The sequence below is a fragment of the Bombyx mori genome, chromosome 16 (genome assembly GCF_030269925.1).
Source record: "Bombyx mori chromosome 16, ASM3026992v2".
NCBI classification, from domain to species: Eukaryota; Metazoa; Arthropoda; class Insecta; order Lepidoptera; family Bombycidae; genus Bombyx; species Bombyx mori.
In genome coordinates, this window is record NC_085122.1 from 8880774 (window position 1) to 8907086 (window position 26313).

At 36.1% G+C, this 26313-nt stretch overlaps 1 protein-coding gene across 3 annotated transcripts; it reads left to right on the forward strand.

Moving 5' to 3' along the window:
* LOC101741307 (uncharacterized) lies at positions 1 to 26091 on the forward strand. Of its 3 annotated transcripts, none has more exons than XM_004928779.5 (5): positions 1 to 247; positions 16927 to 17035; positions 21630 to 21821; positions 22989 to 23241; positions 23985 to 26091. In XM_004928779.5, the coding sequence occupies exons 2-5, from the start codon at positions 16944 to 16946 to the stop codon at positions 24342 to 24344; spliced, it is 897 nt and encodes a 298-aa protein (XP_004928836.1). In that variant the 5' UTR covers positions 1 to 247; positions 16927 to 16943; the 3' UTR covers positions 24345 to 26091. The 3 variants fall into 3 exon arrangements, with proteins under 3 accessions (XP_004928836.1, XP_021205507.1, XP_062529040.1); XM_021349832.3 differs by lacking the exon at positions 1 to 247 and adding an exon at positions 346 to 487; XM_062673056.1 differs by lacking the exon at positions 1 to 247 and adding an exon at positions 4732 to 4935.
* The last annotated feature ends 222 nt before the right edge of the window (positions 26092 to 26313 follow it).

The window sequence follows — 26313 nt, forward strand, 5'->3', positions numbered from 1 at the left end:
CGCAGCAGGTACATTATTGCTTGTCCTATTGGTCGGTTCGATGAGTTCGCGAATTTTGAATTTAGAAAGTTAGCTTTTTATTCCGGCACAAGTTATGTTCGAGTCGGATGCCACTTGCCAGTGGCCAGTCGTGTTTTGTGTGTCAGTGTTGGTATACGTGCAAACCGCGAAGGTTTATCGCGAGTGAACGAACTGTTTTCGCCTCAGCGCGTTCTTTTTTTTTTTTTTGTAATTTGAACTGACCGATGTAAGTCGAACATTTTTATTTATTTTCTAACTTGTTTTTATTTTGTTTGTAATCTTGCGTTTGTTAAGTCAAAACCGTTTCTCCTTCGTCGATGTTCTGTAAAACATGTCGTTGTCAGCATTTTTGTTTACATTCTGTGGTCAATACGTTTTGAATACGACGTCTTATCAACAATAGTATCAATTTATAAATTATTATACAATTACGGAGACATTTGTATTTTGTGAAGTAGGTACATCTGTAAGTAGTATAGTAGTATTTTATTAAGTTTTTATTAAATAACCTCGCTTATATCAATTTAATTTGAAACGTGACGCCGTTTTTATTTGTGATAAGCAAATAAGAGTTCAATTGTCGATTAGCAGAACTCGCATATACTTTTTTTTTATCAAAAACCTTTTATATCTTATTATTATTATTATTCATTTAAGTTTGTATTTCATTTTGTTGTGTTCTTGATAAATAATATTTGGATCAATTAAATTTAAAGAAATGTTACATTATGGACAGCGCCATATATGCATATCCATAGTACATTAAAGCCTCTAACAATTTAAAAAGTTTAAAAACTATGTCGTATGATAATAGATGGTGATGTGTTGATATTATTTTTAATAGTTAAATCGACTACGTTGTACACAGCTAAAAACTATGACGAACAAATATTTATTAACATCACTTTCACGTTGCTTATCGCACGTTGATGTTACTACTACAAAGCCTTCGTTAAAGGCACCACCGACAATATCTATACAACGATAATATCTATTTAACGGCCGTCTGGTGTAGTGGTAAGTGACATGGTCACTACACAAGGGGGTCGCGGGTTCGAATCCCGCCAAGGGAAGATATTTGTATGATAAATATAAAAATGTCTTTTCCAGGGTTATGGATGTATATTAAATATATATGTATGTGTGTAATAAAAATATTACATTTATTTCCGTTATCTGGTACCTGTAAAAAAAGTTCTTTACGAACTTACCACGGGACCAGTTAACGTGGCGTGTATAAAAAAAAACAAAAAAGTTTGAGCTCAATCGGATGTTTAGTTTAAGAATCCAAACGTCAACAATCAAACGATTTATTTATGTAGATTCCCTTTTTTTTCCTTTCTTTTTTTTTACCTCTGCTGGTATCCCCGAGTGGTTATGCCAGCTTTGGCGAGCGAGTAGGTAAACTCACGGGGCTCTAACCTGACGAATTTGCTAACACTAGCCCTAGTAGTCTGTGAAAGAAATTGCACGACAGCAATTATTAATTAACATTGGCGTAAATGATAAGTATCTATTGACGTATGGTTCCAATGAGGGTAGGTTTTTCAAAACAGCAGATCAATTCGTTCTTCTTTTACTTACAAGGTTTATTTGTTAATACTAACTTGTTTTCTTCATAAATAAAATTGTGTTTGATTTATTTTACGTATTTGGAATTTATCTCTATTATCAAAAAATTATGACACAAATAAGAAATTTAGCGTCCTATTTAATGAAATACCAATTCAAGATGCTATTAAGGTCTTAATCAGTTTGAAGGGTTTTAATTGCTTATAGCTCACAGCCCACTCGATCTATGAAACTCACCAATGTAACGAATATACTTCCAATTGGAATACATAGCTGTTTCAGTTTAGTAATAGGTGAGACGGTCGGTTTGAAATTGTGCTTCACAGTTTCCACAACTGTATAAAACCTAGACACATTAAAATTGAACTTAAATATATAAAATGAATACATTATTCAGTCAACATAACTTGTATAAAGTGGTTGTGAAGTCGTCAGAGGCTGACTTTTATTTGTTAGATAGATAAATAAACAGATGAGATGAAGATTTTTGAATACTCAATAATGGGACTCCAGACCTTCTGATAAGTCGTCGTGGCCTAAAGGATAAGACGTCCGGTGCATTCGTGTTGAAGCGATACACCGGTGTTCGAATCCCGCAGGCGGGTACCAATATGTACTCAACAAATGTTCACGATTGACTTCCACGGTGAAGGAATAACATCGTGTAATAAAAATCAAACCCGCAAAATTATAATTTGCGTAATTACTGGTGGTAGGACCTGTTGTGAGTCCGCGCGGATAGGTACCACCGCCGTGCTTATTTCTGCCGTGAAGCAGTAATGCGTTTCGGTTTGAAGGGTGGGGTAGCCGTTGTAACTATACTGAGACTTTAGAACTTGTATCTCAAGGTGGGTGGCACGTCTACGTTGTAGATGTCTATGGGCTCCAGTAACCACTTAACATCAGGTGGGCTGTGAGCTCGTCCACCCAAATAAGCAATAAAAAAAAAAAAGACCCAGTTAATTTTTATCACCCATTTTATTTCGTGTTTTGATGACGCCGACACAAGTTTCTCTATTAAATTATATTTACAGATGCGTATGAAACAAGATCAAGCATAGAAAATATCCTAATCATTTTTTGTAGAATTGAATTGAATATTTGAAATATCTATTATTAGCACGATCATATGCAAAAGCATTTTTAATTGCTTTATTAGGCAACGCGTGCCGTGACCCGATTTAATAGAATCATTTTATACAGATTTCTCTTTAATTATTATGAGAATTTCCTTTGTACTTAGTAACTTAAAAAGACATCTGAACTTAAAAAAATAATCAGGTAAATTTATATTTTACTAGCTCACCCGGCAGAATTCGCAGTACCTCAATCGATAAATAAAAGACCTAAACTTTTGTATAAAATAAACTTAAAACAAACAAAAGGAATCCATCCGACGGGGGACACCTATACAGAAAAACAAAACTGTTATTTTTATTTAATTCCGAGCATTTTTATATTTATCTACCTTTTAAACCTTCTCTGGACTTCCACAAATAATTCAAGACCAAAATTAGCCAAATCGGTCCAGCCGTTCTCGAGTTTTAGCGAGACTAACGAACAGCAGCCTTACTGGTGGTAGGACCTCTTGTGAGTCCGCACGGGTAGGTACCACCGCCCCGCCTATTTCTGCCGTGAAGCAGTAATGCGTTTCGGTTTGAAGGGTGGGGCAGCCGTTGTGACTATACTGAGACCTTAGAACTATATCTCAAGGTGTGTGGCGCATTTACGTTGTAGATGTCTATGGGCTCCAGTAACCACTTAACACCAGGTGGGCTGTGAGCTCGTCCACACATCTAAGCAATAAAAAAAAAACAGCAATTCATTTTTCTATATATAGATTTCTTTTAAACTGAAAGCCTAAATTTAGATAGTAGACTGCAAGTCATTAGACATTTTGTCTGCGTACACGTAATAGCGTAGGTGTAATTGAAAATTTTTGTGCGTTCATGAAGTGAAATGCTTTAGCGGTTTGTCGGCGTACATTTACGAATTCGAACGTAGCTGTTACGTTGTTAGTTACGTTGTAGGCACTGTCAATGGCCACACTAGGCTGATTATTCTAGGACTGTTTATTACGAAATCAACTGAAAAGTTTTTTTATTCAAGGAGGCCTTTACAAGCACTTTTAAATAATAATAAATAATAATAATATTTATTCAAGCCTCTTAAAATGCAAACACGTACAAGAATTCTTAACACTAGTATAATAATATACATGGCTTTTTTATGAGGTATACAATAACAAAATTCCCTGACTTTTATGCTAGGAAAACCTGTGTTACAAAAGTCAGTGGTTCAGTGCTAGGTCACCAGGTAAAGAAAGTTAACCAGGAAGAGCGATCTGTAAGAATATAGTACGTACGTGTGTGTATGTGTGAGAGTGTGTGTGTGTTAGTGTGTGTATGTGTGTTAATATATCGTATGTTGAGCTCGTCCACTCAAGTAGCAATAAAAAATAAAAAAAGTAATAGACAAAATTATGTCATTAGACTATATATTATTATTATTAGATTTGTACATTTAGGATGTCTCAAACTAGAAGAAACCGAAAAAAATACTTACATATAGAAGAATGAGATCTGAGTTACCGTCATTAGACTTACATTTAATCCACGAAACGAACGCTAGTAAGCAGTAACATTTTGAGGATGTCGATCGTTAAGTCGAACAAAATAACTGTACCAAAGTGACTGATCGAGTTTCTAGGTATATTTGTTTTTGTCGTATATGTCTTTCTGGTACCTACGACGCAGGAGAAAATATTACGGTTAATTATATAGTAAGGAGATAATATTTGGTCGAGGCTTTTAAAAATAAAAATTCTTTTTTTTACTAGCATGTCGGTCTCACTACCTACCCTCAAACAAGCGGTTTAAGTCTTAATTCAATGAAACAAGGGCTGCCCCACCCTTCAAACGAGGACGCATGAATTTTTCGCAGCAGAAATGAAATAGACCTCTCTCTCTCTCTCTCTCTCTCTTAGCTATTTATTCCACACGGTGGTGGGTTCAGCTCTCTTTATAGTAGTACTCCTCCACTTCGTTCTGTCTTCGACATCCTCGTCAGCAACATTGCATTTCCTTTTCTTCTTCAGCACTACATCTTTCCGCCTTGTGTTGTCTACCTCTAGGTTTCCGACCGGGGAGGTCAAGCATTAGTATAAAATTTCCGACGTAGTCAGGTGGCCTCTTTTTTACGTGACCATACAATCTCAGCCTACTCTCCTGCATCTTATCGGCGATGTCAGGCACACCGAGGCTTCCACCCACGTTGCAGATTTTATCAAGCCTGGTCACACCGTACATCCACCTCAGCATCTTCATTTCAGCAACTTAAATGGTATGCACTTTCCTTTGAGTTGCCGCCCGTGTTTCGCTGCCATACATAAGAATTGGCCATGTTTTTGACCGAGAAGACTAAATGGTTGTTTTTTATAATTAATAAAGAAAATTATAGTCGAAAATGAAGAAAAAAAAACACTGATCATGTCGTAGAAAGACAACAAGCAACAGTTTAAATGACAAACGGGAAAATCGAGGCATTATTTTAAAGTTGGTAACCCTACAAATGCAACAGTAACATTCAGGTTACTGACACTGAAGCAAGAACAAAATTAGTTTATAATAAAAAAAAGTAAGATAGAAACTAGCGAAATAATGAGACTCCAAAAATGTTGTACTGTTATATACGTACAATCAAAATCCAGGTCAATGAACGTTGACATTTCTCCAAGAGATATAAAAAAAAGATCTTTCGATCATTATTCAAACGATTTGAAATTGTGTCAAATTAAATGTAATTTTCACGAGAACAAATCAATCTAATTAATTTAACTACTAACTTTACTTTAACTACGTAATTTATATTATTATTCGAATTTGGCCCTTTGTCTCTTATTTTTGATTAATTATTTCAAGAAATTCTTTCTGGAATTTATTATTTATCTACTAAAAGTGTCTTGAACTTTCATCTGATTTAAACTTGTAATTCAGAAAGAATTAATCATGTTGCATATTCCCGGAATATATAAATGGTTGCATGCCCCACTTTCTGGTCCATAAAATACAAATTGATTTGTTGTAAGCACGCTGTCTTATTTTTTTTATGATAATAATATACTCGACGTGGCTTGGGTCATGTCATTTACCACGATAATAAGTATTAATTCAGGTTATGAACTATATTTGAACAATGTTCCGGTTTGTTTTGAACTTTCGCAGCTAAGTACTTTTCAGAGTGTTTTTTTTGTTGGTTAGAATGGTGGTCGAACTCACAGCCCACCTTGTGTTAAATGGTTACTGGTGCCCATAGACACATCTACAAAGTAAAGGCCGCCACCCATATTGAGATGTGAGTTCTGAGGTCTACTTACAACGGCTATCCCACCCTTCAAACCGAAACGCATTACTGCTTCACGACAGAAATAGGTGGGGTGGTGGTACCTACCCGTGCGGACTCACAAGAGGTCCTACCACCAGTAAGTGCTTGCCAAACGTTTGAAGTTACCACTTGAAAGAAGAACCTTCTGCACCTGGCACCTGGTGGTGTGTGGTCACCGTCGTTCATCAAACATCAACAAAGCCAGGGGCAGATAGCCAAGCTGCTGCCGACCGTTGTAGATTCTCCTCAAAGCTCGTTACGTCATTGCGCCCAAGGACGGAGTTCATTAAAAAGTCAGATAGTACGTGGCAAAAAATAATTCTGGAAATGCACTGGGACTGACCTATTGCTATTAGTTTATTTTAGTCTAATGCGTTCGGTGTATATCGTAACACGAGTAAAACAATTTAATTCCTCCAACAGGACATGCTTAGAGATTAGGATATCAATAACCGAGCAATATAAAAGTAGTTATAAGGAATGCCAATTACAATACATTAAAAGTAACCATCAGAACAATCGCTAATTGAAATTAATTGTGTTGAGAATTTGTAATAAAATAAAAAAATCTAATAATTTTAAATTCAATTTAGCACCCATCGTCACGCAGATGATAAGTGGAAATTTGGATATGATTTAACTAAAGTTAGCTTGTCGCGCTTGCTTGCTTACTTACAAATGACGTCACAAGTAATGAAGTTGCCTTTAGCCGAGTCGAGTATTGTGATGTTTGTTCGTTAATTTTCATAAAGAAATTCTGTCCTGATAGGTAATATTGTACCACCAACACAACCTATTTCTGTTTGCAGGGTGGGAAAGCCGTTATGCAATACAGTTGAAACTTCAACTTCGTAACCCTTGTGGGTATCAGAATTCATGTTGCGGTGTTTTTTGGTTCCGGTAAACACTTAATATCAGATTGCCCCTAAATGCCCCCAAGGTCGACTGTCCTTAGATACAGCAAAGAAAAACTTGTCATACGACACAAAATCAAAACAATACAAATTATATTCAAGGCTTGTTTCAACTATGCATTTCTCATTCTCAACCTGTCCGATACCGCTATATAATAGGATGGTGCTATGAATGAATCTGTAAGTCAAGATAGCTGAGAGAGCTGTCGTGAACTTTCTCGCGGATGCTGTAGAAAGCGAGCCGAGAGCAAACATGACATTGAATAAACATACACAAGAATTTGGACAATAGATGTCGACTGAACGAAATGTACTAAAAACAAACTGTTAGTTTTTTTTTTTTTTTTTGCTTAGATGGGTGGTGACGAACGAGCTCACAGCCCACCTGGTGTTAAGTGGTTACTGGAGCCCATGGACATCTACAACGTAAATGCGCCACCCACAATGTTGTTTATTTTAAATTGAATTAATGTTTCGCAGATAGTTTTTATTTTATGGAATGAATATGTTAGTTAAGGAGCAAGCGGTAGACAGCGTGAAGTGGCGACAACTTGAGAGGGCCCTATATACCAGCGTACGATATTAAGACTGTTCCAACAAACACAAAACTTTTTTTTCGTTTTTAATAAAATTTATTGGTTCGTGGCTTAATGTTTAATGAGCTAGGCGCCTGATGTGCTTCACTGCTTATACAACGATACTTCTAAATTTTCTTTATTTTTTTCGAGCTAGTCAGTCAAAGAATCCGAGTAAAAAACGTTTGGGAATCTATCGAACATTATATCTGTATTATCGCGAAAAATGGAACTGAAAGTTATTACTGATAATTAACACGTTGACTGCCGTGTAGGTCACCGGTGCCCTACGCGGCGCACTGAAGTAATTATGTCGATTTCTTTTACTAAACGCCTGGATTGTCTAACTTTGGCTCCTTTTGTTTGTTACGGTATGTTTTTAGTTTATTGGGCAAGAGCCCTATTTTTAAGAAGAAATTCTATATATTTCTAAGAAGAAATATATTCATTCTCAGTATCGTCATATTCGTCGTCCTAGAGTCTACTAGATATCCGACGTCTTAGTTAAAAGATCGAAGAGAGGAATCAACATGATTACTTCAGTGCGCCGCGTAGGGCACCGGTGACCTACACGGCGCACTGAAGTATCGAAGTAAGTGTATCGAATTTCTTCATTAGCTTCACTCATCTTGACACTACGAAAAATAAATAAAAATCACACATTTTCCTAATTTGAATTTGGAATTATCTTTAAAATTTAAACTTTCAATTATACCAAAACCAGCTAGATACAAATAGTATAGCCAAAGAGATTTTATTACAAGTTCATACATACTATAATGCAAAAAGACTTTTTCCAAAAACCTATTATATAATGTGAAATATGAGTGTTATACTGTGTTCTTTCTTTCAGATCTTTCTGGAGCACTAATGTTATTCTAATGCTTAATGGCGATGCTTAGCATCAATACTAAACAAATTGAGAGCCAAGATACTGTGAAAATAAGCGTAATGTAAGCTCCATTGTTCTTGTTAGTATTATAAAAAGTACCCAAAATCCTAAAAGAACAGATTTTTATTTAACAATCTAATGTTTTTGTGAGGTTTTTTATTACGCTACTTCTTCATAAAAAGTACAGAATACTCAATTACTGACAACAAAAACACAAGTAAAAAGATATTTTAATAAGAATGACGTTACACCACATCGTCGCCATTTTATTCGAGAATCATTGAATCATTGATGATTTTCATTCCGTTTCTCCGCATTTCTGAGCAATGTCAGTCTTAGTGATGCGAAAGTACTGCATTTTGAGGAGTGGCCGAAATAAGTAGGACATAGGTCTGTCGCATCTTGAATCTACCGATAATTTTCTCCATGACTGAGCTGTCATTTTTGACATCTATCATTAATTTTATTTTTGAATGCTAATGGAATCATGAATATAAACGATGTTTTAAACAACTCAAAGGCTTTTTGGCGGGAACGTGAGAAATGAAGTTGTGTGAATTGTTTTATTTTCTTAATTAAGTATTTCTTCGGGTGTGTAAAATGTATAATGATTGTTTACAAATATGAAGTCAGAAGATCTTACATTATAACAATTGATTTATTTACTATTTCTGGTTTCATTTTACTTCTGCACTACATAATTTATTAATAAAAATTTCATTTCGTTTTCTCATTTACTACTGTATTGAATTATTGTTATATAATCTTTATATATAAAAATGAATTGCTGTTCGTTAGTCTCGCTAAAACTCGAGAACGGCTGAACCGATTTGGCTAATTGTGGTCTTGAATTATTTGTAGAAGTCCAGAGAAGGTTTAAAAGGTAGATAAATATGAAAATGCTCGGAATTAAATAAAACTAACAATTTTGTTTTCCCTTTGATGTCCCTCGTCGGACGGATACCTTTTGTTTGTTTTAAGTTTATTTTATACAAAGTGTAGGTCTTTTATTTATCGATTGAGGAACTACGAAGTCTGCCGGGTCAGCTAGTAATAAATAAATAAATTCCGTAAATTGGTCAGCTTGGACAGGTCTATCCATCCATTTTAGTTTGACAATTAATCATCTGTTATCTGTAACATGACGAATACTTCGCAAACGTAAGTTTTCTAGAAACACACAGAAATTTCTAGACACTACCACACATACTCATGCATAATCTCTATATTTATATAATTCGATTTGAAATTCATGCAGAAAGAAGAAATCGGTGATAATTTGTATGTAAAAAAACTTTTGATTGTTTTAATTAGCATAAGAACTTAGTTAATATTTTACATGCTCGATTAAAAGAAAAAAAAAATGTATGTATTTATAAACGGGTTGAAATTCATTTTATAACATATAAATAACATAATTTATTGTTTGTGTTACGAACTGTAACTTTATCGTACGAATTAAATTTTCAAACAAATAGCAAATTTTCCGCCATTTTTACGAAGGTCGATCATCTTAAAGCTATGCACCTCAATAACCGGTTTAAGTTTTCTATCAAGCTATGAGCATTAACCGCGGTTTATAGTTACCTTGAGGAGTTGGATTGCGATTTGCTTAATGAGTTTCGTCATGTAATCAATGTCATAAATTTTTGTTTATTTAGGTATGTATATTTTTTTGTTTTGTTTTTTAAAGCATTTATTTTGACAAATCTTTTGACGCTCGTGTGAAGGAAGTGGTTGGTATAACGTATCTATGCATATAAATAAAATTGGTGTGTCTGTTTGTAATATTGAAATACCCGCTTTTTACTGCATGCATATGATTATATATACGGTAAATACACCAAAATAACATTTTTTACAGTTTTTGTCTGACTGTCAGTCTGTTTGTTCCGGCTAATCTCTGGAACAGCTGGACCGATTTTAACGGGACTTTCACTGATAAGTAGCTGATGATATAAAGAGTAACTTAGGCTACTTTTTAATATTGCTTCGCCTCGCGGTGTCACCCGCGGAACGACAATAACCGCGAGTTACATCGCGGGACTCAGTATCAATAATAAAATTTAATGTTTCCGAAGCGAAGCGAGGGCGGGTCGCTAGTGTTTAATAAGACATCTTAATGTTTAGAAAACTGTGAAATTAATAACTAGTGGCGGAGCATGTCTTCAACACGCTCTGGTTCGTCCCACTGTATGATCTGACGCAAAGTAATAGTGAGATACGGTGTGATATATCTTTTCAGTGGGTCGCGATTCCGATTCGGTCGTAGATTCAGCGAAGTAATGCTTATGCTAGCGCCAGCGTTAGCAAACTCTCTCAGATTGAGCCAGTGAGTTCACCTATCAGTGGAATAGCTCTATAGACTACCAGCGATCCGGTAGGAGATTAAAGTAGGATTTTCAGGTAGTGTTTGTCCGCCCCGATAACCGCAGCTTACACCCGTATCTTTAGTCGTTCACACGAGCTTAACTCGACTCGACTCAACCTCCAACGCGCGTTTTGGTATTCTTAGTCGTAAAAATAAACTCCACCCAAACGTCCTTGGAAAAATTTCCTAACCGGAGTGAAGTGAGCGAACTGTCAAGTCAAGGTACGTCGCGACGTACCTTGAACGTTCCTCAAGGCTGGTTTTCTATCAATGTCCAAATAGTATGTGGACCGCAAATGGAAATATATGATATTGTTGTGCAATGGCCTGGATCTGTGCATGATTCCCGCATATTTTGATAATTTAAGTTTGATAATATTTATTAATAAAGTAAATAGTTCGAGGTTAGACATTTGAAACTCTTTATTTTATTTACCTACATAAGAGACATATTTTGCTTACTACCTGATAAATAAAGTCAATGCGATTATAAGTTTTATTTATATAATAATAAACTGGTGGTTGTGGAAAAGCACTTCAACAACACGATGCAACCAAAATCACACAAAAGCGGCGAATAAAAATACAAAGCCGGATCCGAAATCTAAAATAATAATAGGTTAGAAAATAAATAATACACTTTCAAATTTACCGCACGCACACATTTTTTCAAATAACTCAGCAACCAAAACATCAAACAAGTTCATCTAGTGTCAAACAGACAGCGGCAGCTTGACTTTGACATTAAACAATGACCATAGACTACAGAACTCTATGGGTTTGATGCTAGCTTGATCAAATTTTCATCATTATTACCTCACTCGAGGACAGTTGAGGAATATTGTAATGGTCGACTAAAAATACCAAACTCGAGTAAGTTTGGAGGGAATTCTTGAGCATCATCGGATGAGTTAAGAGTGGAGGACTATTTTACGAAACGTCTAAAGATACGGGCATTAGACTGTGACCGCATTTGCCCAGTTATAGGCAAAAAGCTTTTTTTTATGTATTTTAATTAGCTTGACCAGTATCACCGTTACGGAATCTTTCAACGTATTTTTCACAAAGTTCAACACGCTTGATTCACTTGAAAACTCTCATACCTGGTAATGACCATTCCTGATTATTCTAGTCAGGGTAGCGTCAGGTCGAGTGGGGTCGGGTAGAGTAGGGTAGGGTCATTCTACTCTAGTAGGGTATTCTTTAGAATATGATATAGGATTGAATAGATAGAAGTTGGAAGAAGTATAGAAGTTGGCGCGTTTTTCTATGATGATATGCTTAGGATTTCTCCACAAATAAACGGTTACCGACTTCCACATCGAGGTTTGCGAATCAGAAACGATATAACCTATTTGTTTCGTATTAAATAACTAAACGATTAACATTCGTGTAATAAAAATCAAACCCGCAAAATTATAATTTGCGTAATTACTGGTATTAGTATCAGTTGAATGGAATATTTAAAATGTATTGAACTGATAATTATTTTTAATAAACGTATCCTTTTTATTGGATTGGTTTGTTAATTTTAAGTATGTTTCAATGATACTATGTAAACATATGGGCTTTTTGTTGTTGTCTGAAATAAAGTAAATCATTCATTCATTCATTCGTTTCTCATCTTCGGATTACTTTAAAATATTATGTTAAGTTTTTACTGGTGGTAGGGCGTCTTGTAGTCCGCATTGGTAGGTTCCACCGCCCCGCCTCTTTCTGCCGTGAAGCAGTAATACGTTTCGGTTTGAAGGGTGGGGCAGCCGTTGTAACTATACTGAGAACTTATAACTCATATCTCAAGGTGGGTGACGGCATGTACGTTGTAGATGTCTATGGGCTCCGGTAACCAGTTAACTAACATCAGGTGGGCTGTGAGCTCGTTCACTTGTCTAAGCAATAAAAAAATTCGCTTAAAACGATGCCAATAATTTTGTATTTCGGTATTCAAACAAATTTCACCTTAATTAACGCGTATGCAATTATGAACGGTTCCGCAGTCGATGTTACATATGTATTAACTAGTACGTACTAGTTTTATGCCTATTTCTGCCGTGAAGCAGTAATACGTTTCGGTTTGAAGGATGGGGCAGCCGTTGTAACTATACTGAGACCTTACAACTCATATCTCAAGGTGGGTGGCAGCATTTACGTTGTAGATGTCTATGGGCTCCGGTAACCACTTAACTAACATCAGGTGGGCTGTGAGCTCGTTCACTTGTCTAAGCAATAAAAAAAAATCGTTTAAAACGATGCCAATTTGTGTTTCGGTATTCAAACAAATTTCACCTTAATTAACGCGTATGCAATTATAAATGTTTCCGCGGTCGATGTTACATATGTACCAGCTAGTACGTACTAGTTTTGTCACGGTCCGGGCAACGTGCCGTAACATCGTGCCGCACGTACCACAAAGGCACAGAAACTGATTTAAAAGATTTCTGTCTAGCTTTCTACATGAGTCGACTATTATCAAAGCCGGCAATGTGACTTTTGGACAATTATTGGTAAATCAGAAAAACGAATTATTGACTTTGTATTCCATTGGCAGTCACAAAACTCTTCTGAACGACATCTTAGATAAATAACAGGTTAACTATTAACCTTTATTTAATGCAGGTTTTGAACCGTATTCTTTGAAGGAGACGATTATATTCAAATCAATCTGTATTGACATATCAATAATTTTTTTTGTCCAAATGCACAGATTGCCACCTTCGATAATAGACGACTCACATACTTTATTTGCTTCAAAAATAAAAAACTCACGGCCAATATGATTTTTTATTTTTTATTGCTTACTAGCTGAATCCCGTGATGTTACCCTCGGTTATTGTCGTACCGCGGATGACGCCGCGGGGCGAAGCTTCTCTAAAAAAAGTAGCCTAAGTTACTCCTTATATTATCAGCTACCTGTCAGTGAAAGTCCCGTCAAAACCGGTCTAGCCGTTCCAGAGATTAGCCAGAGATTAGATTAGCCAAATAGATAGACAGACAGACAGACAAAAATTGTAAAAATTGCTATTTTGGTACCCTATAAATATATATTCATATGCATCTAGTAAAAAGCGGTTATTTCAGTATTACAAACAGACGCTCCAATTTTATTTATATGTACAGATATGTGTGGACAAGCTCACAGCCCACCTGGCGTTAAGCGGTTACGGCAGCCCATAGACATCTACAACGTAAATGCCGCCACCTACCTTGAGATATAAGTTCTAAGGTCTCAGTATAGTTACAATAATGCGGTCTTAATGAACAATTCGAATCTTGGGTTCATTGCGGCTTCCTTGACTTCTATTCTTTATCTCTAAGCCCAGTGGTGTTTAAGAGGGTGCGCTTGAAAACTTAAAGAAAAATAAAAAAAATGTTTTAACTATAAGGAATTTATGATTTCTCTCGTTTTATTTAAGTTTGTCGAAAGTCACAAAAATTGCAATTGAAATTTCGTTATGCAACATAATAATGAACACGATAGTAAATTTCTTAGTGAAATTAACGTTCACATTTGAACAACTTTTTGTATGACGGCTTATCTTTTTTACTTTTTTATGTGATAGTCGACACTAAAAACTAACTTTCAACTTTTTATATTAAGACTGTCTCTTTCCGGAATACCTTGGCAATTTTACCGCCGCCATTAAAGAAATAAGATCGGATATATTTTAGAAAAATTCTCTAATGAAACGATTCGCATATGATATTCTGTTATTCTCTTGGGGTTTCTGCAACTAGACCAGTGCTTTCCAACTTTTTTACGTCCTCCCGTACCTCTTAATAGAATTTTTCGTTTATGATTACACCTCTACTGATAACCATTGACACAAACCCAATGTACTTGTAATGCATGTAATGCATGAGTTGGAACCTACGAATAAATAACTTATTTATTACGAATAAATAAGTTATTTATTCGTTATTTATTACGAATAAATAAGTTATTTATTCGTAGGTTGGAACGTTTACTTACTTTTGCCGCCAGGGGCGCTGTTCCATTTGCATACAGTTTTGAGTTAACTTTAACGCGATTGAGAACGTTAAAAAACTCGCACTAAGCACACAGAACTACATCGCTGCTTCTCGGCAGAAATAGAGTGGTTCCCGTACGGGTTCACAAGACTACCATCAGCGAAATTCGTTAATCTATATGAACACTTGTAATATGAAGTATTCCATTTGTAAATTCGAGATCACATCCGCCGATATTACGCGTCTGATTTCGAGAATTGACGTCAATGGTCTACCGCAGTGATTCTCAACCTTTTTTTTGTTGCGCACATATTTAACGATTTCAAAATTTGGCGGCACACCAAAAAAAAAGATAAAAATTATTTACTTACTACAACACACTGCATAAATAGTTTATCAAAAAATTTTAATATACGAAATAAACTAAAATATACTATAATTTTTTTTTGTGGATTATATTCCAGATGTGATTATATTCATGTTTAAAATATTTTTCTTTTAAAATGATATAATTTAATAATATTAACATTATTATATATGTATTCGCAAAATTTGGCGGCACACTTTTGAAATTTGGCGGCACACAAAAGTGCCGCGGAACAGTGGTTGAGAATCACTGGTCTACCGCTTTGATTGCGTTGTGCATATTGTTCAATACCCCTCCCTGTATGCAAATAACAAAAGGCATTAACTACGAGAAATAATGTGCGATACTTTAAAAGTAATTACACAATATTACTTTTGTTGTATTTTTCGAACCTTGACCACTGAATAGGACGTGACTTGGAAGTCTTGGAACAAACACCACGAGATAATCGTGTTGACCTTCACAGCTTTGTGTATTGTGTGAAAAGGTGAGAAGTACTTGAATATAAAATCAATCAATCGTTGAATCTTTCGCTTTGAGCTCGTCTGTCCTTAGTGTATATCGCTAAATATTAAAAGAAGGGTCGGTAAAGAAAATTAATATTTCACTGGTTACCGTCCTCGACCATCTCCTTCGACGAGCGAACTACCCCGTAGACTTACTGGTGGTAGGTCCTCTTGTGAGTCCGCGCGGGTAGGTACCACCACCCTGCCTATTTCTGCCGTGAAGCAGTAATGCGTTTCGGTTTGAAGGGTGGGGCAGCCGTTGTAACTATACTTGAGAACCTTAGAACTTATATCTCAAGGTGGGTGGCGCATTTACCTTGTGGATGTCTATGGGCTCCAGTAACCACTTAACACCAGGTGGGCTGTGAGCTCGTCCACCCATCTAAGCAATAAACAAAAAAAGCCCACTGAGTTTCTTGTCGGATCTTCTCAGTGGGACGCGATTCTGATTCGGTGGTAGATTCTGCGAAGCACTGCTCTTGCTAGGGCTAGTGTTAGTAAATTCTCTCAGGTTGAGCCCGTGAGCTCTACTACTCGTCCGGGCGTAGGTGGCCCCTTAGGCTACCGGCGGATAGGTAAGGAAAAAAACACCACGTGAGCCGTGCGCTCCTTCAGCCGTCAAAGCAATAAATTCTACCTCGTATCTCAAAGTGGTTGATGAAATTGACATTGTGGTGTCTATTAACCGCACAGTATTAAAGAAAACTAATCGCTGACAGCCCTAGTACATTCGCCAAGGTTGAGCCCGTGAGCTCACCTACCAGTCCCGGTCATAGTTCGAAAATCCCCTTAGGCCACCAGCGAATAGGTAGAAAAAAAACAATGAATACGGAGTATCAAGAAATGCAGATCTATAAATAAATAGTTAGGTACTATTTTTTCCCATGTTTGTCAAACTAATCTTTTCTAAGGCTTAAAAAAATTGGCGGTTCTCAGTCTGACTTTTTTTAACGTGTACAAATTTTTGTAGGTGAACTGATTTTTTTTTGGGTATTAAACGGTTGTCTGGAAGAAATCGCTTTTAGCGATAAGAACGCCTATTGTACAAACGTATCTGCTTGTTGACTGTCTAATGTTAATTGTGTTTTGGTGTGCAATAAAGTATGTTCTCTTTCTTTCTTTCTCTCTCTTTTAAATAATGACCGGAAGACCGCGAGATTAAATCGCAAAAGTGTTTTTAAGCCCTCCTCTTTGTGTCGTATTCCTCACTGCTGAGGGTCGTGACCACCTGTTTGTATCACCTTCGCACCCACGATCTCTCCATCTATTCTTGTCTTTGACGGTGTGGAGGTTTAATAGGAGGTCCATATATGTAATAGTGACCACAAAAAATATATGTCCTTATCTTTGTTACAGAACGGGTGTGAGAAGAAATGGCTGCCACTAAATATCTGCACCCGTTTCTCAACGGCTTGAAGCTTTTGCCTGAAGGACATGAGGATGAAGTTCAGCAGATAAGAGAATGGTCAGTATAACGCCACAACATTTATGTTACAATTTTTGTAAGTCGTCGTGACCTAAAAGGATAAGACGTCCGGTGCATTCGTTGTTGCGATGCATCGGTGTTCGAATCCCGCAGGCGGGTACCAATTTTTCTAATGAAATACGTACTTAACAAATGTTCACGATTGACATCCACGGTGAAGGAATAACATCGTGCAATAAAAATCAAACCCGCAAAATTATAATTTGCGTAATCACTGGTGGTAGGACCTCTTGTGAGTCCGCACGAGTAGGTACCACCGCCCTGCCTATTTCTGCCGTGAAGCAGTAATGCATTTCGATTTGAAGGGTGGGGTAGTCGTTGTAACTATACTGAGAAACTTATATCTCAAGGTGGGTGGCGCATTTACGTTGTAGATGTCTATGGGCTCCAGTAACCACTTAATACCAGGTGGGCTGTGTGCTCGTCCACCCATCTAAGCAATAAAAAAAAAATTAGATTACGCGTTGTCGGCATAGAATGATATATTTTAGTAAAACTAGATCCGTGATTGTCAAAGTGGTGAAGTATTCTGTACAATACTAGAGTAGTTATATTTAATAAAAGAAAAAAATTAAAATTAAATTCTCAAGACCAAAATAGGGCGCAAAAGCAAAAGACAAAAGGCGTTCACTTTGAGAATTACCGATTCTTATTAGCGCCTGCGATTTAGATATAGCAAAACTTGTAACATTCGAGCGTACCAGAAATATTGTACAACTACAACGACTAGTGTTGCCACATGTTAATGTGTTGCCACACTAAAAACAATTTTTTTTTAATGCTTAGATGGTTGGACGAGCTCACAGCCCACCTGGTGTTAAGTGGTTACTTGAGCCCATAGACATCCACAACGTAAATGCGCCATCCACCTTGATATAAGTTTTAAAGTCTCAAGTATAGTTACAACGGCTGCCCCACCCTTCAAACCGAAACGCACTATTGCTTCACGGCAGAAATAGGCAGGGTGGTGGTGGTAACCTACACGCGCGGACTCACAAGAGGTCTTACCACCAGTAAAAATATGCTTATGATTGCCCTAAACACGCATACCATTCAGATACTGAGGTCTCAACTAGTCATCACAGTTTTCGAAACTATACACACTGCATCCACGAAAAGCCGTACGCATTCAATTGAACCACACGTGAATATAATGTTTTAAAATGAATATTGAAGGCGTTCAATTCGAAATTAAGTGTTACTAGTTCAAGATTAAGTGATCGTTAACAATAAATGGCAACATAACAATTTATATATTGTGTATTATGTAAGTGATCAGTGCACCGGTCCAACGAGTTCTGAGACCTTCACCTAAGGCATGTGGATGCAAGTTTATTAGTTTTTATTGTCGTTTCGAAGTATTTACTAGATTTCTAAATGCACATTGACGTTATAGTTAGATTCTCATTATTTTGCTACGCTTAAAGACTTATACTTCCGCTCTAACAGTAGTAATAGAGACCCCGGTAACTGTACTCGTACTGTGTAACCTAACCTAAACATCAGCCCGTTGAGTTTCTCGCCGGATATTCTCAGCGGGTCGTGATTCCGATCCGGTAGTAGATTCATTCGCGAAGCAGCTACTCTTGAGTTTTTAGGTCTGCCTTGGAGGCGCTCGGGTAGCTGTTAGCAAATCCCGTCTTCTGGCTGAGCCTTTGCTCGCCCACCTGTCCTTGTGAAACTGGAAAGGCCTCCGGGCCACCAGTAAGCCCTCAATCATAAAAAAACTTATCAAGTGATGTGCTAAGGCACCGTACGAGTGGATTACCAGTCCTATCGCGAAGCAGTCATGGTTTTAGTCGGAAGGTAGGGACAGCCGTAATTAAACGTCATTTGAGACCTCAAGTCTCAATAGATGTTTTAATATGTTGAGCGATTCGCATCGGACCGCGGCAATGTTTAATTAACGTTTTTATTTATTGCTTAGATGAGTGGGTGAGCTCACAGCCCACCTGGTGCTAAGTGGTTACTGGAGTCCATAGACATCTACAACGTAAATGCGCCACCCACCCCGAGACAAGTTCTAAGGTCTCAAGTATAGTTACAACGGCTGCCCCACCCTTCAAACCGAAACGCATTACTGCTTCACGGTAGAAATAGGCAGGGTGGTGGTACCCACCCGCGCGGACTCACAAGAGGTCCTACCACCAGTAAAAAACTCTATTCTTAATGTAATTAGAATTACTAGAGGTCCCGCAGTAGTCGAAATTCGACTATAATTAATTGGAATTGTAAGTTTGTACACTATTATGATTGTATTTTATACTTCTATAATCACAAATTGCGCCAAGACTACACTATAAAATATATTAACAAAGACAAACAATATTTAATCTATTCTCAATTTGACAACAGACGTCAAGAACAAAAGTTTGACAATAATAGTATGCATGCGTGTGTGTGTCAAATACATGGTATGTGGTGTGTGTAATGTATTTTTTATGCATTATTTTAAAAAATATTAGCATTGTGCACTTCTTCTCTATATTCTCTATAAGTGTGGAAAATTTCATACTCCTCCGTCCGCGCAATTTTCGTAAAAAGGGATACAAAGTTTTTTGCTTTACGTATTAATATATAGATTAAGTACGCTTCTGATTTACTTTGGTAGTATTACTTATTTTGGCCCGGTCTTGAGTCTCATGATTCAATGTGCAATAAATAATATCTCTTTGGCCAAACGGCCGTACCCTTCGTAAATAAAGTTTCAATATTTCCTCATGAAATTTCAGATATGCATAGATTAATTAAAGATGACCTAAATGCTTACAAAATTCAGGTCACGAAAAAAAAAATTTACATATATATCGAGGAAATGCGTTTCCATTGCCCAATGAACTGGTTAATATACATATATGTATGCAATCATATTTTACGCACCGAACAATTATCGAAGCGTGCATTGCTATACGAAACATCAACATGATTAATAGTATTTAGGTATGTTTCAGTAACTTGAATTATATGTGTTATTGTAACTCGGTCAAACGATACTGGTACGAGTGTTGCATTCAAAACTAGATTTATTCGACTAGCACGTATTTCTGAAAGACTTCCACGCTAAAGGAGTTGTCGTGTTTTAAAAATGCAAATGCTATGAGATTTGCGATCGATATTACCGGTGGTTAGGCGTATTGTGAGCAATGGGTGACTGTTAACATGTTTTTTTTAATTGTATATAAGGGTGGACGAGCTCACAGCCCACCTGGTGTTAAGTGGTTACCGGAGCCCATAAAAATGTACAACTTAAATGCCGCCATCAGCCTTGATATATAAGTTCTATGGTCTCAGTATAGTTACAACGGCTGCCCCACCCTTCAAACCGAAACGCATTACTACCTCAGAACAGAAAGAGGCAGGGTAGTGGTACCTGCCTCACAAGAGGTCCTATCACCATTAATTACGCAAATTATAATATAATTTTCATACCGTGCGGGAACATAGTAGGAGATTAGGTCCACGGTCCTAAAAAAAACAGGCGTATTGTGAGCATGCACGGCTAGTTATAAAATAGTCACGATCACTTATGCCTGGATCAATTAAACCATAAACAAAGCATGAAGATTACGTATGACCAATCGTTTAGTTTTATTCGAATAATGGAATAATAAGTTTTGGTGTGTTGTTAAACGCATGAAATTCATATTAATTAATGAATAATCATTAGCTTAAGCTTTTTTAGAAATTTCCTTTTTTGTGATTTGATCTTTAATTATACAATTCTATAAAAGCAGGACAACGTTGTAACTATAGTAAGACCTTAGAACTTGTATCTCAAGGTGTGTGGCGCATTTACGTTGTAGATGTCTAAAGGCGCCAGTAACCACTTACCACCAGGTAGGCTGTGAGCTTGTCCACACATCTAAGCAATAAAAAAAAGAAAAAACCTGTTGCGTATATTTTGTTAATTTTCAGCTGCTCTTGAGTTGTTAGGTTTCCTTTGGAGGCGCTCGAGAGGTTGTTAGCAAATCTCACTCCTCCTGGCTGAGCCCGTACCCACCACGTAGCCCCACATGAAATTGTAAGAGCTTCCGGGCCACCGGTAATCCCACAATTATAAAAAAGGGCCTGTTTAGGTATATACATAATATATAAGCAAAGTCTTTTCAATAGCGTTCGATTTGCTTCTGTTTTGGTCAATTAAACTGATTTTCTTTCATGTTGGGTACATATTGCTGTGCTATGATATAACTATACTGAGACCTTAGAACTTATATCTCAAGGTGGGTTGCGCATTTACATTGCAGATGTTTATGGCCTCCAGTAACCACTTAACACCAGGTGGGCTGTGAGCTCGTCCATTCATCTAAGCAATAAAAAATATATATATTGACAAGCTTTTGATCAATGAAATAATTAGAGAGTGTTTTGTTTAAATGTCAATAAGTAGAAAAGAAAATGCGAATGCGTAAAACAGAACTGAATTATAAGATATTAGAGATTATGGTATTTAATTTCAACTTGCAACAACACTTGCCCTGATGATGTGTATTAGAACAGTGAAAATATTATAGGAAACTTGGAAAATCAAGGACGATCAAATCAAAATAATTTTTTTTCTCGACCTTTTCAGGATGAAAAGTCAACCCCACCTGCCGTATATATCGGACGAATACGTATATTTGTTTCTTCACTCAAACTATTACAAAGTGAAAGAGACGAAAGACACAATTGAATGCTACTTCACACTTCGTGGCAACACCCCTGATCTCTTTACGAACAGAGATCCTTTGGCTCCCAAGAATAGAGCTGTTATGGATATTACGTAAGTGGACTAAACTACTGCTTTAAGTCAAGGTATAAATATGTGTTTTTAAAACAATCGTCAAGTTCCCTCTGCATCCAATTTTTATGGCTCAAAATACATCAATAGATTTTAGAGTACAGTGTTGCAATCTTTATTAGATCGCAAAACTAATTAATATTGAAAACATAGATATTATTTACCTGTGATATACTCGTATATATTTAGGCATTAACAGGCAATATATGATAAATAGCGGCGGCCTCCAAAATGAATTAGCAGAAAACTACACTTTCATACATTACTACCAATGGCATAATTTGAAAAACTTGTGTTTTTTATTGCTAACATCGGTGGATGAGTTCACGACCTGGTGACAAATTGTTACTGGAGCTCATAGTTAACAACAATGTAAATGCCGCCACTCACCTTCAGACTTAAGTTCTAAGATCACGGTTCTTACATTACAAAGGCTGCCCTACGCTTCAAACCGGAACGTATTACTGCTTCACGGCAGAAATAGGCAAGGTAGCGAGCGGTACCAGTAAAATATTGATATTGTGTGGTTTCGATTTTTCGACACCGGTTTGTTTTTTTTCACGAATTTGTTTACTGTGTATAATCTTTATATTTCTATGGGTTAGAAAATAAATATCTGGGTATACAGATACTGACTATGTGGTTATAAAGGTCTAACAAGATTATGAATTCTTTGTAATGTACGTACACATGCATGTCTACAAGGTTTTGTATGTTTATACGTTTAACGAAGTCAGTTAATGAATCTAAGGATGAAGTTTTCAACAAAACCATTGTCACAGTTAATATCAATGACACGTAAAAGTCTCGCTAAAACTCGAGAACGGCTGGACCGATTTGGCTAATTTTGCTCTTGAATTATTTGTGGGAGTCCAGAGAAGGTTTAAAAGGTGAAAAATATGAAAATGCTCGGAATGAAATAAAAATAACAATTTTAAGTTCCCTTTGATGTGTTCTCCGTCGGACGGATTCCTTTTGTTTGTTTTAAGTTTATTTTATACAAAAGTTTAGGTCTTTTATTTATCGATTGAGGCACTACGAAGTCTGCCGGGTCAGCTAGTCTGAAATATATAACGTTATGGAGGAGTTATGATATACAGAAATGCTATAGTTTGATAAAAAATAATAATAATCTGTTTTTTTTTGCAGACAAATGGTAGCACTCCCAAATAAGACAACTGAAGGATATCATGTTCTTCTGTACCGCCTTGCCGACTATGATTATAGTAAGCTAAACTTCGCCGATGCTGTTCGCGTCTTTTGCATGTTCAATGATGTCAAACTCTCAGAGGATAAGCTCTCTGAAGGATACATCGTCATCTTTGACATGAAGGGATGTAGTCTCGGACATTTGACCAGGGTGACCCTGCCGGCGTTGAGAGCTTTCATGCACTACATCCAGGTTTGTCAAACAATTAGAATACATTTTAAAAGCGCAACCCGTTTTTATTGTGCAACGCCTACATAAGATTCTAAAATTTAAATTAATGTTGCTAAAATTTTCCATCCACATCCGTTAATTGCGGCTTTGTTAAATCAATAATTATTATCATTAAAGGCATTAACAGACCGTTATGACTGTCGGTACTTGAACCATTGTATCATGGTTCACTTGCGGAATAAATAATAATAATAATGGTTGGTTCGAAGTAAGTATCAGTTGAATGGAATGTTTAAAATGTATTCAACTGATAATTATTTTTAATAAATGTATCCTTTTTATTTGATTGTTTTGTATGTAAACATATGAACTTTTTGTTGTTGTCTGAAATAAAGTAAATCGTTCATTCATTCATTTCTATTTTTCAGATTACTTTAAAATATTATGTTCAGTTTTTACTGGTGGTAGGACCTCTTGTGAGTCCGCACGGGTAGGTACCACCGCCCCGCCTATTTCTGCCGTGAAGCAGTAAAACAGTAATGCGCTTCGGTTTGAAGGGTGGGGCAGCCGTTGTAACTATACTGAGACCTTAGAACTTATATCTCAAGGTGTGTGGCGCATTTACGTTGTAGATGTCTATGGGTTCCAGTAACCACTTAACACCAGGTGGGCTGTGAGCTCGTCCACACATCTAGGCAATAAAATAAAATAAAAAAATATCGTTTGATGGAAACATCTTCTGAAATGCATGTACATGTTTACAGAATGCTCATCCGTGTCGTCTAAAGAAGATCCACGTTGTTCACACGGTTTCCTTCATCAACCAGGTCATGTGTCTCGTGAAGCCACTCATACACTCCAATCTGTTGAACCTACTGAATTTCTCTTCGGAAGGCCCCGAATCAGTGGTCGATAAGCAACTCCTACCCGAAGAATTCGGTGGACCGATCGTTCCTGTGAAACAGCTACACGACGAACAGAGGAAGAACATGGAGGAGAACTACAGAGATTGGCTAATAGAAACGGAAATATTTAAAGCGGATGAGAAGAAGAGAATAAAGAAACCAAGTAAAGGGATGTTCGCAAGTTTCACGAGTAGCTTCAAAAGCTTAGAAATAGATTAAGTCGAATATGTTAAGAAATCGCCTAAGGGACCTGACAATTGTATTTTTACTTTCCTTGTGGTTGTCGGATGTACTAGTCTTTAGATTGTATTCCCACGGATTTTCTAATACACTTAACTTACTGAACAAAATTAAATATGTATGTATCGATTTTCATTTTGTTTCTGACTAAAATTTGTTCGTATTTAAATAACTATTTGATAGATTGGTCTAAGGGATGGTGTTATGCAATATTATTAATTTCTTTTCACGACCTTATACCTCACGAACTAATTAGCCAATTAAAGTCCCTTTAATATTCAGTTAACGAGTAAATCAGTGAGTGTCAGAATGATCTGTCCGACTTAAAATGTTCGAAGTTGAAATTTGTGACGCAAAAAAATGAAATTTATTAAACAAAAAAAAACAATTCCCTTTTTTATATTATGCAGGTAATTTGAGGTACTAAGCAGTACTTTTACGTCAAAATATTTGAATTTAAAACAGTGAGAATTCATTATGTATTTATAACGATCAAAAGGGCAATAAATCAGAATGTGCCTACAACAGTTTTCTTTAGTTTTCACTACTCCTAAATGTAATATAAAATACTTTGTGGCTTAATATTTTCTTTTTACTATTTTCGACTATTAGAATTATATGTATTAACTAGCTGACCCGGCAAACTTCCCAGTGCCTCAATCGATAAATAAAAGACCTAAACTTTTGTATAAAACAAACAAAAGGAATCCGTCCGACGGGGGACACGTCAAAGGGAATACAAAATTGTTATTTTTATTTAATTCTGATAATTTTCATATTTATCTACCTTTTAAACATTCTCTGGACTTCCACAAATAATTCAAGACCAAAATTAGCCAAATCGGTCTAGCCGTTCTCGAGTTTTAGCAAGACTAACGAACAGCAATTCATTTTTATATAGATACAGTTTTTGTAGCTTCACACGACATTTAAATTTTCTGCTTACTACCGTCTAATTTTAAGTTTATTTCCACACAGAAAGAACTAATAGTATATACCTTGAGATCGGATAATTTCTTTGACTCGGGTGTATTAGATAGGCGTCAACTAACTTCTCTGTTAAATTTATCAAAATCTAAAAATAATCTGACTAAGTCGTAAAAATACTTTTAACGAAAAATGGTTTAAAATGAGAATCTCCATAGTAATTATCCATCTGATTGAATTATACCTTCAAGCGATATTTATGTTTTTACAATAAATGATATATTAAATTATACTTTTAAAAGAAACGGATTGGTTATCTAATTAAATTTACTAAATTTAGGTAATTTGGTTTAGGTTAAAAAATATTTTTTTTTGCTGTAAACTTATTACTTATTGTTAAGGTAATCAGTAGTTAAAGAGTGTTCTGTGTAATGATTGTTAAATCCTTAGCACCTGGAGCTATTAATTTCAGTTCGATTCCAGAGTTCATTCTTGCCAAGTGACATCCAGCTTTCGAATTAACTCCAGCACAAGGTATTCCCCAATCGCCACTATAACATTACCTTCGACAATAACAATTTGTAATTGTTAAAATTGTATTATTATTGCATATAACAATGTCTTTTCATCTTGTACATATTTTTTAAGCAAATAACGTATATTTACCTCAACTTTATGTAAATGTAATGTATGTACTGTATAATAAATAAATGTAAACCTTAAAAAAATCACTATACCAAAACGATTTGTTTCTTGTAAGGATTTGTAAATAGCAAAATAAAATTTTGTTTATTCAGTACGCTTACGTTTCATTTGCCATTCATTGATCCCAATAAATGATATATCAAGAGCTTTTATCAGTGAGATAATCAATTGTAACAGAATTAGTCTATATTAAAATTAGTTGGTGTTTCGGCTCAATGATAATTTGACGTCTGTGATTTGACTATGAAAAGTTTACATTCGAAATGTGTATCGATTTTCGACGAGGCGTGGGGAATTTTCAAGACAATTTTCTGTA